This window comes from Quercus lobata, chromosome 5, assembly GCF_001633185.2.
Source record: "Quercus lobata isolate SW786 chromosome 5, ValleyOak3.0 Primary Assembly, whole genome shotgun sequence".
Lineage (NCBI taxonomy): Eukaryota > Viridiplantae > Streptophyta > Magnoliopsida > Fagales > Fagaceae > Quercus > Quercus lobata.
Genome location: NC_044908.1, coordinates 65,105,043 through 65,120,514, shown reverse-complemented (window position 1 = coordinate 65,120,514; position 15,472 = coordinate 65,105,043). Strand labels below are relative to the sequence as shown.

The following is a 15,472-nucleotide window of genomic DNA, read 5'->3' as shown; positions in this document are numbered from 1 at the left end:
AAAAAGGAAATTCATGCCATTCAAGCAACCTTAACCCGTAGGGAAGATATTTAAGTTCTTCACAAATGTGTACATTACGAACTATAAGAAATTTGAGATTTTCCATCATTTTAAAAGTTTTAGCTTCCAATGACACCATTATTGGTTTAGGTGAGCACCACATTATGCCTCAAATTTTATTCAACCCCTAGTTGGACAAAGCATTAGTCACACTACATATTAGAATTTTCCAACAATATGAAGATTTTTAAATTTTAAACAAAACATATATTAATAAAATTATATTTTTTATTCAACGTTAATAAGGGAATCAATAAAAAAAGTTCATTTGAAAAAAAAGGTGAAACAAAAGAATTTAAACCATATTTCTGGTTAGTACTTCATGAGCATCTTTATAACACCATATCCTGCTATGATTTTCAGGCTCTTTTAATTCTTGTTGAACGATTTCGCTACCCATTTGTTGCAGCAAATCATGCATGATAATTGGCCAAATTGATCAATAGTTAGGAGATGCTTATTAATAAGTTTTTTAATACCATAATCTGGATATAAATTACAAGCATCTAATATATTTACAACAAAATCCTTGGAGAATCCCTTGAAGAAACATGCGATATAGAGAAAAATATCCTTTTCGGTTTTTTCTAGTCCATCATAACTAATTTTGAGTGTTTCTTGTATTTTTTTGTGAGGAATGTTTTTATAATTTTCTAATGCACTTTTGCCACACAAATCAAAACCTATTTTTTTAGAGCCAATGGAAGGCCATTGGCATAATTTATAATTTGCTCAGCAAGTTTCGAATACTCCTTCTCAAGTTTATCTGTTTGGAAGGCATGCAAACTGAAGAGTTCAAGAGCTTCACTTTGATTCAGTTCCTTAACCTCATAAATTGGATGATCTTTACCAAGTGCGGTTATTAGATGTTTGTCTCTTGTTGTTATAATGACTCTACTTCCCAAAGAAAGCCAATTACATTCTCCAAGAAAATTTTCTATCTCTTTCAATTCATCAACATCATCAAGAACTAAAAGAATTCTTGTTCGACAAAGTGTTTTCTTGATCATATTGATTCCTTCGAGTACACTGTCCACCTTCAAATATCTATTCCCTAAGATCTTAGAAAGAAGCCTCTCTTGTTGTTGGATTATGCAGTCATTTGTCCCTGACTTTTCTCTAACGTTCTCTAGAAAGCAACTTCCTTCAAAACGATCAATAATTCTGTTATAAATAGCTTTTGTGATTGTAGTCTTGCCTACTCCCCCAAGGCCACAAATGCCTAGCATGTGAACTTCATATGTATTCATATCAAAAAGCAATTCTATAGCCTCAACATGAGAATCTATTCCAATTGGGTATTTTGTAACAAATAACTGCATACGATTTGGTTTGGTACTTGAAATCTCTTTAATAATTCTTTGGATGAATTGAAATTCATATTCAGTGCAACTGCCTATCACAAAATATAAGGAACATATAATAAGTTGGAACAACTGAAAATATAAATATGAAAATGAACTAAATTCAGGATATATTTCTCTTTCAAAAAAAATTCAAGATGTCCAATTTTGTGCATGCTTAATGAAAGCAAAATGCATGTAATTTAAAGATTTGAGAACTATCTTTAATTTTAGGTCCTTCCTTATTTTCTCTTTCCTTTTTTCTCTAGGAAATTAGTTATAGTCTTTTAGCAAATAGTTGTATGGAAAGTCCCCTTGGGTAAGGAAACAAATTGATTGGAAACCCACTTCTAATAATTGAACGACATGAGAGTTTTGGCATAAGACGGTAACTAGTGCAAAATGTTTCAATTAAAAAAAGATTTCCAAGGAATATAGTTTATTTTCCAATATTAGCTTGTGTTCTTGAAAATGCTTTTCTAGCATTTGGCTTAAATAAAAGATCACATATTTTTCTTTATTTTTATATAATATTAAATAGCAACTTTAATTAGCTACTTCAAATATTAATGTAGAACAACTTCACTCTAGTTAATAAGTAAACACAATCAAAATAAAATTATTAAAAATTACACTAATGAGCACAAAAAAATAAGACTGCAACAAAAAAGAGTGCTAAAACAATTAATAAAAATTGTTAATTAAGCTTATACATTCATATGCATGATTACAAACTCTTAGATGTTGTTTTTGTGCAACTTTTAAAAGTTTGGAATGATTTTATTAAAGTTTTGAGGCATATCGTGGTCATTTTGGAGGTTTCAAGAAATATTTTATTCATTTTGGTGGTTTTTCAAGGGTACTTTTGTCACTTGGTGGTTTTAGATATATTTCTATCATGTTAAATATTTTTGGTGTATTCTAGTCATTCTAGAGGTTTTTGGGAGTATATTTGTCATTTTAGATATTTTGAGGGTTTTTTTTTTTTTTTTCAAAATTTAAGAGGCATTTTAGAGGCGTTGAGGATATTTTGATTATATTAGTGGTTTTATGGGTGCATTTGTTCTTTTGGAGGTTTCAAGGGTGTTCTAGTCATTTTAAAGGTTCAATTGCATTTTGAAGATTTTGGTATATTTGTATCATTTTGGAGGTTTATGTTTTCTTAAGTTTTACTTTAGAGGCATACAAAATTTTCAACCTCAAAGAGGGTATTTTCCATGGTTAATGAAAAAAGATTTTGATTTGATCAAGATTTTCACCTGCCCCAAGTGCCTATAAATTAGAAAAATATTTTACAACAAAACAAATGAGGCCTAAGAAATTTTGTGAAAAGCTTTTCTAAAAAAGATAAGACTTAAATATAGTACATTAGGATACTTAATTAAATTTAAACCCTGGTTGCATTGACCAATAAAGTACAATTTGTATTATCATTTTTAAGGACAATTAAATTAAATTCAACTACGTGTTTGAATTCAATTAGAGAAACATAATATATTGCACCTAAGACACTATACTTAAGTTTTGTCATTCTAAAAATGACATAATAAAAATTAATTAATTGGTAACATTATTTTATATTAAATTCTACTTGTAGGGTCACGATTCAGGGCCCAGGCCTAACAAGTATGGGGTTTTGGTCCAAGGAGCCCGAAACAATGAATTTATATAGAGTGGGCTACAAAACTAGGCCTTAACGAAGTGTATATTAGCTAAAATTGGGCCATGCAATAATTGAAAGTAAGAAAATTCCCTTCATGTCCATTAGATATTCAGTCCGAGGAGACATGGAGGGTGTATATCGGTCCCTACTCAAAGGCTATGGTTCTAACACTGTTCTTCTGTTCTAAGGTCCTTTTTTCTCCGTCCCCCTCTTCATGGGGACTCCCCTCTCTTATATAGCCCTCTTGAAGTTATCAGGGCCTTACATTTGTTGATCATCTGGACCTTCACTTGAGTGCCTATCCCATCAGACATCCTCCCCATTTTTCTGTGAGTTGTGGTAGCCAAGGCAACACTGTTCACAAGTCTTCTCCACATTAATGCGGCCAGAAAAGTAGCTGCCATGCATTTAATGTGGTAGTTGCAGCCTCACCCTTGGCATCCTTCGCTTTCTTCCTTCTTACGGGCTTGTGGGACTCATCCCTGTTACTAATGCTTGTTGGGGTGGATCCTTCTAACAGGCAAAGTGCATGTTTGAACCATATTTGGTACGTCCGAGGAGACATTTCTCCTCGGACTGCCTTTTAAACATCTTCAGGCCCACAAGAATTGGGTCGAGAGCCCTTTTGGCACCCACGCCTTCTCCTCAGACGTGATCGAATTTTCCATACAGGACCCAAAGCCCATTGTATGATCTTGGGCCTTTGCCCCTACACTACTATTTATTATATTGACCTTTGTAGGTTAACTACCTGCCATGTGTAGTAGAAGATAAGAAAAAAAAATTATAATAATTAAAAAACAAAAACAAACCAACAAACTTTTATAATTTAATATTTAGTGGTCAGAACAAAGGCATTAAAGGTTTAATACTAACAAAAGCACATAAGAATAGTTGTTAGACACATACCTATCCTTGTAAATCAGTCCAGACAGATCAGTAGCCTTAGTTAGAGCTTTCCTCCACCTTTGAACCTTCTCCAAGTTATCCTTGAATTTTTCTTCATGATTAGCTAGCGCTAATTTGAACTTTCCCTCTTGCTTACATATTTCTGATGGATTCACTTTATAAAAATCGGTTTAACTAATTGGCTATAATTTCTACACTCAAGAATCTTGACAAGTTCATTTAAACACCATGTAGAAGATGCGTAGTTTTTAGAAAATACAATAATCGAAATTATTGACATTTCAATGGTTTTGAGAAGTTCTGTTGAAATTTCTTCTCCTTTCTGAAGATTACTATCAATGAATGTATTAAAACCCTTATCACATAAAGTTTGATAGAAATGACTTGTAAAACCGTATTGAATATCTTCACCTCTAAAATTCAAAAAGACATCATACTTTCATAGAGGTATATAAGAAGAAGAAGAGGAGGAGAGATGGATTTCAATGTGAGGCAGAGAGGAATTTTAAGAAATTATGGGAATTTGACTGAGAAACGCGCAAGTAAAATGGAAAAATAATAATAATATTTAGGAAAGAAAGGGAACGCTTTGAGAAGACTCAAGCACGGACTGCACACGCTACAATAGATGGTCAATTGTCTTGTCTAGAGGAGAAACAGTATTTTCAATATGCAATCCTTCGAACTAACAGCCACGCGTTTTCAATTATGAGATTAATAAGACTTAAGACTTAAGAGTGTGATGGCTTCTTGTTTTCTGACAACGTGGTCTTTATTCTATGAGCAATTTCATTTGTCCCACTAAACGCGGAAATATCAATATCAATATCAATGATTCAATATCAAGTAACAACAACAAAAAAAATTAAAAATTAAAAAAAAAAAAAGGAGAAAAAAAATAATGAAGAAGAAACAATCAACATTTGTGTGTGTTTGACAAAAATTATTTTTGCCAGTTTATTTTACTATTCAGCTTATTTTTGGTATTATTCATGGACATCACTATACTTTTTAATATTATTAATGGGTCACACTGTACTATTTCAGATAACGTTTACCTTTATTTACAATACTTTTAGCAAAAAGTTTTCAGTTTCAACAAAATATTCGGATTCTAAATAGACCCTTAATTTCAATGTTTTTATTTATTTATTTATTTATTATTTTTAAGGTCAGTTATAAATTCTCAATAGATTAGTTAGGTTAGTTACATGAATTCTTTTCTGTTATTCTATTATATCCAAAGTTATACTATCTATTTTTTTTTGATAGACATATATATTTTTTACTATTTTTAACCGATACAATCATTCTATTTTGAACATAACCAAAACATCTCAATTTTCAAATGATCATGGTTTTTAAACTCGGATCGTTTAACGAACCATTAAAGGAAGATGTTCAACGTTTTAGAGGTCAGACTGAGATCAAACCGAGGTCGAACTGTGATGACATCATAATTAATTTAATAATTATTTAAATTATAATAAATATTTTTAATTAGTGAAAATAGAAAAATTGACTAAAATAATCCAATTAAATGTATTTTTCATATAATATATAATTATTTGGTTATTTATAACTATATATAAATTTATGAAATGAAATGCTAAATTGCTAATTTTGTATTTTTAAAAAGAAAAAAAAATACCAATGACTAATGTTTATATATTTAAATGGGATAAATAGTTAAATACAACTTGTATTGCATGCAAACAATGTGGCACAATAAAGACAACATACATTGAATGAAAAAAAAAAAATTAAAAAGTCTATCAACCAATGGAAAGTGAAACATGACACTTCATAATTAAATATCTCCACCTACCGCAACTTCTTTCTTTGCCTCTATTTTGGCATTTCAGTTTCATACTGCCACTTCATTTCCCTTTTATTTCATATTTTCTCATCCACACAGTTTCTAGTCTCTGACTCTTCGATTTTACCCTTCTCACTTTTGAATTTCTTTTCTTCTTTATCTTCACTTTTATCATTTTATGTTTTATCTTCCTCTATGTTATTCTTTTTTCTTGTGTGTTCAACCCAGTACCGGTAGAATATCGATGTCATTCTTTACTCTAAATTCTATTTCATTTCTTTTTGGCTGAAAAAAAAAATCTAACTCGATTTCATTTAATTACTCTTTCTTTATTCATTTTAAATTATTTCATTCATTTTTCAAAACATTCACTTTTCTACTACTTTCCAAAACACTCACATTCACTTTTCATAAAATGAATAAAATATTTATTTGGAAAAGTTACAATGTTATCTATTTTTTGTGGGAAGCATGGTAGCTAAATGGCATTTTGGCTAATATACAGGGAAGCCAATGTAAAGTGTTTTTATTGGGTTCATTTCCCTTATTGGGCTCTTATGTTATTTTAGTGAACCCAAAGTGTGTTAGGTTAGCTAACTCACGGTACAGTAAAACGAACTACGAAGTACTGGATCAACTTGGCTTAGGCCGATTTGATCTTGAGCTGGATAGTGTTAGCCCAATACCAGAAAAAAGTTATTAGGCTCCGGCCCAACCCAGCCTAGCGAAGGTACTTTTTTATTTTATATTTTATTTTATTTTTTTGATAGAAGGAAAAATGAAACAATCTTATTCAAGATTGGGGAAAAAAACTAAAAACTAGTAATAATCATTGGGTTTGGCGGATGTTCTAATTTCCTCAAATATATATATGGGTATGAGCTTACTGTAAAATGGTTTGGGAGATTGAGGGAGTGTTTGGTACATGTGTTTTGTTGTTTGAAAATATGTGTGAAAATATATGTAGGTAAAAAAATATGTAAAAATGCGTGTAATATTGTTTAAAAACTGAAAATATGTGTTTAAACAAGTCTACCAAATAGCCTTTGAGGTTTTAAGTTCAAATTCTATAATGGAAAGAACTTAAAAGAAAAATCATATGCCTTCACCTCAATGCCCACTAGAGCTCTAGTGGGATTTGGATAACAGCTCATCTCCAGCAGATTCTTCAAATTTTTGTACTGTTTAGAAAATGAAGATTGATTTTTATTTTTTAACTACCTACTTTTTCAAATATACTTTCCAACAGATCTCTATCTCATTTAAATATTATTTCTTCATTAATTCTTTATTTATTCTTTATTCTTTTTTTAACATCTATACATCTTCCAACATTTTTTTATTCAATACCTGATTATTATAATAAAAAAAAAACATTTGAAAGATGAATAGTAAAAGCTACAGTGTTCTCTACTTATAAAGAAGCATTGTAGCAACTTTACTCTAAAAAATAGAGATAGAGAAGCTGTTGGAGTGGGTTTTTAGGGTGTTGATGTTCTAAAATTGACTTTAAAGAAGCCATTGGAGATACTCTAACTCACCACTTATAGAACTAGATTAAATGGGTAGAATGCTACTATAATAACGTCCAGAGAATAAAATAACAGCTATGACTCGTCCACTTGCAGAACAAACTAAATGGGTAGAATGCTCCTATAATAATGACCAAATAACGGCCAAAATGGCCATAAAATCCTAACTATATAGTTAGTAGTTCTAGTTTCTAAACTATATTTTTTACTAGCATTTCGAGTCTAAGATACTTGATTTAGGGGCTATAAATCGAGTTTTTGGAACTCGATTTTTATGGGTTGTTCACGACTGATGTGGCACTTTTTCCACGTGGCATTTACATGGAAATCGAGTCTCTAAGACTCGATTTACATCTAAAATAAAAAACAAACAAAACCGCAATGACAACAGCAAAAGAAATAGAAAATATTTGTTCATCAGAGAAGAAAGAAAAAAAAAAAAAAAAACCCAGAGACAGAAACAGGGGTAGCGCGCGGCCTGGGTCGGCTGCGACTTGGGTCGTGCGGCGACCTAGGTGGGTTGCCACTTGGGTCGCGCTGTAACCTGGGTCGCGTGGCGACCAGCTGCGGCCAGGGTCTGCGCGGTCTGGTCGCAGTTGCATCTCTATTAGATTTTGGCTTGAGCTGCATCTCCATTTCTTCTTCTTCTGTTTCTTTCTGCGTTTTTTTTTTTTTTTTTTTTTTTTTGCATTTTGGGTAAGTAATAATAATTATTTTTGGGTTAGAAATCGAGTCTTAGAGACTTGATTTCCATGTAGATGCCATGTGGAAAAAATGCCACATCAGACGTGAACAACTCATAAAAATCGAGTCCCAAAAACTCGATTTATAGACCCTAAATCGAGTCTCTTAGACTCGAAATGCTAGTAAAAAATATAGTTTAGAAACTAGAACTACTAACTATATAGTTAGAATTTTATGGTCATTTGGCCATTTTGGCCCCAAATAACAGAGTCACTCTGGTCGTCCCTTCGTCTCTTTCTTACCTTAATAATAAAAAAAATTAAAAAAAAAAAAAAAAAAAAAAAAACCCTTATCCAGTAGTGCCATAATCCACGACCAAAAGAAAAACATGTTCCTTATCCGTTAGTACAAACAAAGGCTACTACATACGTAAACACTGAAAGGATAGTCCTGGTTGGGAGGAATGGCATCACTACTTTCATCATCAGCATCATCATCATCATCATCAACTTCCCTAAAGCTTTTGCATTTTCCCTCAGCTTTTGAATTTGATGGCATTGGCAGAAGAAGAAGAAGAAGAAGAGATAAGAACAATTCTCTACTCAAAGTTACTCGTTCGAGTCTCGCTGATGCCTCTACTCTCCTCCTTGCAGCCCATCACACTGTATGTCTGATTCCCCATTCAAACCCAAAACCCCTTTCATCGTTCTGTCTCAGTATCAAAATGTAGAAGAAGATAAAGAATATATGGAAATTTGATTTTATTGGGTTTCGTTATTTACCATTCCAAATAAACTCCAACCTCACGTAAATAATTAGTTCCTTTACTTGTTCTCATCAATTTTCTCATTAATATTATGTAGTGTTATTGAGAATTAGCTCTAGATAGCTCAAATGACGCCACCAAACCTATTGGGTGTGTGTAACTTATCAATTTTAATATTAACAAAAGGGCAAAACTGTAGAGTTTCTTATGTGCTATTCTACCTCAATTGAGTTTAATTTCATGGTTGTATACTTGTATAGTTGTATTGACCTATGCAACAAAAATAGTGTTATTTTTTTCAAAGACAACTAAATGATACTTTGTAACCACGTGGTTGAATTTAATTCAGGAACTTAAGAAACCGTACCTAATACCCTAACAAAAGTTTACTGTTCTAGAATATATGGTCAATGTTGTGCTTTTGTGAATTTTCAGTCTATTAACAGCCTAAAAGTCCTATAAACTACACGCAGATAACTAAGAGTGAGCATTGTGAACTAAATGTCTTGTTGTGGAAGAAAGTAGGAAAATTGTGTATCATAATAGAGAGGGTTTATGTGGCTTGATTTTAGAAGAGAAAAATGTAGATGATGGTTTTTCTGGTGCCATTTTTATGATTTTCAATAAATTCCCACTTGTTCCAAAATCCTAAGACAATGGGAAAATGACTAATTTATTCACTTCATCAATATTCTAACAAATTTGTCATAAATGTGTTTGAATTCCTGAAATGCGGCTTGAACATTGCTCTTTCTGATTTTACTGCACATGATTTAAGTGAAAATTGGTGGTCATCTTTTGTTATTTGAGTCATATCTAGTGGAATTATGGTATATGGGTTCACAAGCAATATGAAAAAGAAGCCAAATGTATCAAAGAGTAGGAGATGGAAGAAATAGGATTGCAAGTTTGCATTTAAGTGTTTGGAAAATTGACATTTTTTCTCCTATCCAGTGCAAATTACCTGGGGGGGGGGGGGGTGCACCTCTGTCTGTGTTTCTTCCATTCGTGATTGCTGATATGTAAGAATTAATTCAAGTGAAATTGGTTTGTGACTCTGATGTGTATTCTAGGTGGATAGATACATAAGAAGCGGCATGGTTATTGGGCTGGGGTCTGGTTGTGCTTCTGGTATGGCCATACAATATATGGGTCGGCAACTTCGCGCTGGTGCTTTAAAAGATATAGTAGGGGTACCTACGTAAGTTTGATCTTTTCGATGTCATTGGTTATGGTAATACTTGATCAGAAATGTAATTAAAAATTATAACATAATTTCTCCATTTTTCCCTTTATATGCAGCATTTCTCTTTTGATTTATTCTGTCTGCTAAAATAAGTTCTTATGCTGCCTATGGTGACTGTCCTGTTGTAATTATATTGGATGGTCCAAGTTTCCTCTGCAGCTAATTGTGTTGTGATCTATTTGATCTGTGATTCATTGAATGGTGCAAATAAAACAACTTAATTCATCCACAAGCTGCTCCATTATTTGCAGCCAGAATGAGATAAAAACCATGCAGTGCACTAAATGATTCTATTCATTCCCCCAGCATTTATTTTTGGAGCAGAACTTCATTCTTGATGGCTCAAAGAAAAGATGCTTCGTTTCTATTCTACTTTGCCTTGGTTCATTTCTATGCTCTCAGCTAGGTTGTATAATGTTTGTATGTTTATTTCCTTCTTGTCTTGGCCTTGAGCAAAGTGTTTACTTCTTTTCAGTTTCTGTTATCACATATATCTTCTTCTTCTTCTTCTTCTTCTTTAGGTCCGTTGGAAGTGCAAGTGAAGCTGCAAAGGCAGGAATTCCATTAAATCAGTACCAAGATTGTTCTCAAGTGTGCACAAGTTTCCTTTTTATTATGTTTTGTGAGTATTATCTTGCATGATAGCTTGAACATACACGTTGTGTAGACATATCCTAGCGAATTTTGCCAAAGCAAATACTGCAGTGGACCAGAAGATTTTTCAATTGTCTTTCCTCTTTTTTAGGTATAATTCTTTAAAAAAAAATTAACACACAGATTGACACATGACAAGTTCATAAAGGAGTTAAAATTCTTGTGAGAAGTGCAAGTGAGATTCCATTCTTTTGAAACTTTGCTTACTAGTTTCAGAGATTTATGAGAAGTTTCCTTGACCAATGTCACTGCATGTGTCTGAGTGCATGATAATTATGATATCTTTAAAATTTAAGACTTAGTAAGTTATCACTTATAACTTGATATTTTGTAGATTGATTTTGCATTTGATGATGCTGATATTATAGAAGAAGGAACACTTGTTGCTGTCATTGGGCGCCGGAGATTACAAGGTGAGGAGTCAATACTCCAAGAGAAGGTGAGCACAATACTGTTATGTTTCCTGTTTCAATGGGGCTCTCCAACTTGTGCTTTAGCATGGGAAATTTTTAGAAACCATTTAAGTTATTTATGTAAAGTATAATGTTCTCTCTCTGAAAATTTTGAGTTCACATGGATTCATGTTTCCTGGTTAGTTCTTTTTTCAAGATACTTACTGATAAATTTCCCTTTTCATTTTTTTCCCGTCCTTTCAGTCTGTACTAAATGCAGCCAACAAGCTTACATTCATGATCACAGAAAGCCAGTATAAAGGTGGTCTAGATGGAGCTGTTCCAGTTTTAGTTCAATCTGTAAGAAGTTATACACATTATTGGTTTCAAACATACAAAGCGATAATGATCAGAATAAGACATTTGAAACCATGTTTCAGCTCAACTGGATGGAAATTGCTGAAAAGATCGATGACCTGTTTTTAGGTGATGCTGAGGTATGCTTAAATTGTGTTACTAAATTGATGCATACATACATATCATGAAATTGAATATAATTTTCTCTAATGAAACATTGGAAATTATAAAATTTTCTTCTCCTATTCAACTTGTAACATATGGCGTTGGAGCCCCTAAAATCTCATTGGTTTGCAGCAGTGACATTGACTTGCACTTGACCATACTTCGATAAACAGTTGGCTTACATACAGGAAATGTGGTCCATAGAGATTGCTAGTTGCTTCCTCAAACAATTTGTGACAGGCAGACTAACTTAGTTTTTTAAAGGGTTGTCTTTTCTATGGAAGAAACCATGACAGACAATAGTTACTTGGCTTCCAATGTAGTAAACCTTTGAAATGTTCATTATGTTTAGGAGACAAGGAGGAAGTAGTTGATGGAATGAAATCTTTCCTATTAAAATTATAAATTATTTTTTTGGGTTTGCTTTGTAATTGCAGGTATGGAGGAGACCATCTATAGGGCAAGCAGATCCACTAGGGGGTATTAACCCATTAGTCACTAAAGAAGGACATAATGTTCTTGATCTCATATTTACATCTCCAATTCTAAGCCTTGGTGGGTTTTACATTTATGATGGTTCAAACTTAATTTATTCATCCATGTTTCTTCATTCTAGATAATCTCTATTTTTTTAAGTGAATTTTAAATGCAGCTGAAGTAGCTGAAAGCCTTGATAAAGTCGATGGGGTTGTAGACCATGGAGTCATAAACAAGTTCCCGTTAGTCTTCTTGTTCCCTTTTAAACTCTTCTTTGTTTCCACACAAATCAAATACATGTCGACACATGTACAGTATGCACACACACATTGAAGAATTAATACATCATGATATTTTGCAAAACAAATGTTAGATTCTGGATGGATTGTGGTACACATGATATGCTTCAACTTATGTTGTCTAAGAACCTATGCCTTCTTTATGACATGAGGTTGTAGTGATCTTTTGAAATATGATTGTACATGTTGCAATGAATAGAATTTATGGTATAACATAAAAACTGAAAATAGTTAGATAACTACTGTAAGCAATCAAGTGTTATTGCCATGACACAGGACAGTTTTTTGAACAAGGAACTTGAAGTTTTTCCTGTTAACTAGTTAAAGTATGTGCGTGCCTGTAAAGAAGTTCGTAAATGCATGTCAGTGTATTCTTTAGGCTGATAGCTAGCAGGCGTGATACTGCTTAATTTTGTAATTGTAAAGTTCCATACTGAAAAACAATCATCATAGCTTTGCTAACAAAATAATCATGATAAATCATTTTGAATGTATATCACAATATTATTTATAAGTCATATTTGTGTAATCTACAAGATTAGATCAGTAATATTTAATATCTCTTGGCATGGCATGACATGGTTTTTTTTTCTTAATGGTATGAATTGTGTCCACTTGAGAGTTCATTTTTCAAAGCTTTATCTATATTAGTATGTGCATAATTTCTGAATATCTAGTTCAAGCTTCTCAAATTTCCTAACCTTATATGCTTTACCTGGCTTAATAATTTGTTGAAGAGATTAAGATGTTCCTTTATGATCCAATATTTGCCTATAACTCTATAAAAAAAGTGGCATGATTTTTCTGATTCCCCCTTTCTTTTTTATTATATTAGAAGCTTGATCAAATCCTATTTTGTCAAATTTCCTATACTTCTTGAGATAATTATAAGACATGGAGAGACATCTGACTGATTTCAGTAACTAAAGACACCTATGGAGAAATATAGCATGGCTATTCTAGTGATTTATCTTCAGCATGGAATTTTAATGAAACAAACAATAGTATAGCAAATGAGAAAAAGAAAAAAGTCATCCTGTTAAGATCATGGTGACCAAATTTCATCACAGCACTCATACCAATGAAACGCTTTTATAAAAAATTGGAAAAGTTAAAATACGGAATTGTCACAAAAATCTGCTAAACAACTCTAATGGCCTATTTGGATTGCGAAGGAATAGGGGAAGAGTGGAGGCGAGTAGAGTTAACTGAAAATAGACTAATTTTGGGACTAATTGCCACTCACATATGTCAACATCCTTTTTCTTTTTTGTTTTCTTTTCTTCTTGAACTCTCCGCGTAGTTTGTAATTGTACAGGATATACATTAGCATAAACTATTGATTATTTCTTTAAAAAAATTTGGTTTAACATAATAATTTCTCTTCCATTTATCTTTGAACTACAGGTGCACAGCAGTGATTGCTTCAGAAGATGGGCTGCAAATTGTTGATAGTCTGCCAAGGAATGCAATGGAGGCACTTTGATTGTGATAGCCTGAAAAGAAGACAAATGTGGTCCTCACCAGTCACCTCCAACGGTACTGAAAAGGAGTTCAGCCCTATTGATTTGATGTCTTCAAAGATTTTATATGTTGGCCTGTAAGAAAGTCAAAGAATTCCAGCCCTAAATTTTCTTATGCTTTAAGTCTATAATACTATTTGTATGAAAAATGAATGAGTATCTTTCTCCATTTTGACATTACCGTTGTGGTGTACGGTGTCATAGGACAAAATATTCACCCAAGTTTCAAGCAATATCCAACATTCAAACAAACAAAGCACTAAAAGATAAACCAGCCTGCCCAACAAGCACACAAAGCATATGGAAAAATTCAACCTTTTAGTACTTCGCCTTAAGAGTACAAAGGTTGCTCCGAACTGTTGATGAGTTTGAAAAGATTTGATTGAGCCAAAAAAAAAAAAAAAAGCACAAAAAAAATCAAATTCCACAAGCCCACATCCAAATTTGCAAACCATAATATTTTGACTAAGATTGAGCAAGTCTTAATTGAAAGGGGACCAAAAATCCAACTGTCTGATTGAGACTAGTGAAGTTTCACATCGAAGAAGATGAAGATCTCTTTAAAAGTTTTGATAACGGGTCGATATGGGGTTCAAAATGGAGCTTGATATTGCAAAATTATTATATATAAAAACTACCTAGATACTTGGCAATTTTTGCTGTGTCACAAAATTGAATATATTAAAAGAAAAAATATTCAATTTGGAAGGCTTCAATCACGAGAACACCAAACGAACAAAGAAAACTAGTGAAAACAGCTAGGAAAAGTGGAAATTTTGACCAATATATTTTCAAGTAGCACGTTTTTTGCACCAGTAACTTTTCAAATTTGAAGCGTTGAGAGTCAAATTTGGTTAGAATAAAAAGTTAGTGCCGCAAGTTTTTTTGATGGTACCTCAATTGAACTAAAAATCTAGGAATGAGTTTGTTACAACTGAACTCATGGCTTACCGACAGAGTGTACCAATATATGTTTGGTATGCGTATGCATAACAGATCAGATCATGCGTCTCTAGCTGACACCAGCAGTGCTAGTCATATGCAAATGGTTTGGAGGAAGATATTTGGTTACAGCACTTCTTATATGCTTGACATGTGGACCCCACTTTCAAAAGATAGAAATTCCTGTACAAAGAGATTTCTCGGTCGGTTAAAGGAAGATATTTTTTAAAATTTTAGTGAGAGAATATAAGAATGAGCTGTAAATTTCAAAGTAGGCGAGTTAGCTGACTTTATGTGAGCGTTTGGGTGGGCTGAAAGTGGCGTTTCAGTTCTGCGTTTTCATGCTTTTTTTTTTTTTTTTTTTTGTATGTAAACAGTAAAATTATTGTGTTCATGCACTGTTTATATACTGTTTACACACTATTCACAGGTCTTACGACACTATTCACACATTTAAAAATTATTTTACTACAGTGTTTTCAGTTTTCAGTTTCAGTAATAATAAGTTCAATCCAAACGGACCCTATAACTATGGATACGCGTTTGCGGTTGTGCGTTTGCATGTTTTCCCCTTTTTTTTTTTTTTTTTTTTCAGCGTTTATGAACAGTAACTAACACTGTTCATGCACGTGATTACACTA

At 32.7% G+C, this 15,472-nt stretch overlaps 2 protein-coding genes across 4 annotated transcripts; one reads left to right on the top strand and one right to left on the bottom strand.

The window, feature by feature from the left end:
- Positions 1–743: 743 nt before the first annotated feature.
- Positions 744–3,389, bottom strand: LOC115990955 (TMV resistance protein N-like). The gene is made up of 2 exons (XM_031114721.1): positions 3,332–3,389; positions 744–1,456 (listed from the first exon to the last, which is right to left on the bottom strand). Exons 1-2 carry the CDS (start codon positions 3,387–3,389, stop codon positions 744–746), a joined length of 771 nt encoding a protein of 256 aa, XP_030970581.1.
- A 4,975-nt stretch (positions 3,390–8,364) lies between these two features.
- On the top strand, positions 8,365–14,069 carry LOC115992133 (probable ribose-5-phosphate isomerase 4, chloroplastic). Of its 3 annotated transcripts, none has more exons than XM_031116207.1 (9): positions 8,365–8,674; positions 9,850–9,977; positions 10,544–10,613; positions 11,045–11,089; positions 11,333–11,428; positions 11,509–11,565; positions 12,028–12,145; positions 12,243–12,309; positions 13,774–14,069. In XM_031116207.1, exons 1-9 carry the CDS (start codon positions 8,474–8,476, stop codon positions 13,850–13,852), a joined length of 861 nt encoding a protein of 286 aa, XP_030972067.1. In that variant the 5' UTR covers positions 8,365–8,473; the 3' UTR covers positions 13,853–14,069. The 3 variants fall into 3 exon arrangements, with proteins under 3 accessions (XP_030972067.1, XP_030972068.1, XP_030972066.1); XM_031116206.1 differs by having other exon boundaries at positions 8,368–8,674; positions 11,011–11,115; XM_031116208.1 differs by lacking the exon at positions 13,774–14,069 and having other exon boundaries at positions 11,011–11,115; positions 12,227–12,315.
- Positions 14,070–15,472: the final 1,403 nt, after the last annotated feature.

What these genes read in the sequence shown, in the direction of transcription:
- LOC115990955 (XM_031114721.1), bottom strand. Translation starts at nt 3,389, where the DNA reads ATGGGGAGGATGTCTGATGGGATAGGCACTCAAGTGAAGGTCCAGATG. An exon ending in GGTCCAGATGATCAACAAAT is followed by an intron (nt 1,457 to 3,331) that starts GTAAGGCCCTGA and finishes ATTTTGTGATAG; the next exon opens with GCAGTTGCACTGAATATGAA.
- LOC115992133 (XM_031116206.1), top strand. Translation starts at nt 8,474, where the DNA reads ATGGCATCACTACTTTCATCATCAGCATCATCATCATCATCATCAACT. An exon ending in ATCTCCAATTCTAAGCCTTG is followed by an intron (nt 12,146 to 12,242) that starts GTGGGTTTTACA and finishes TTTTAAATGCAG; the next exon opens with CTGAAGTAGCTGAAAGCCTT. An exon ending in GGAGTCATAAACAAGTTCCC is followed by an intron (nt 12,310 to 13,773) that starts GTTAGTCTTCTT and finishes TTTGAACTACAG; the next exon opens with GTGCACAGCAGTGATTGCTT.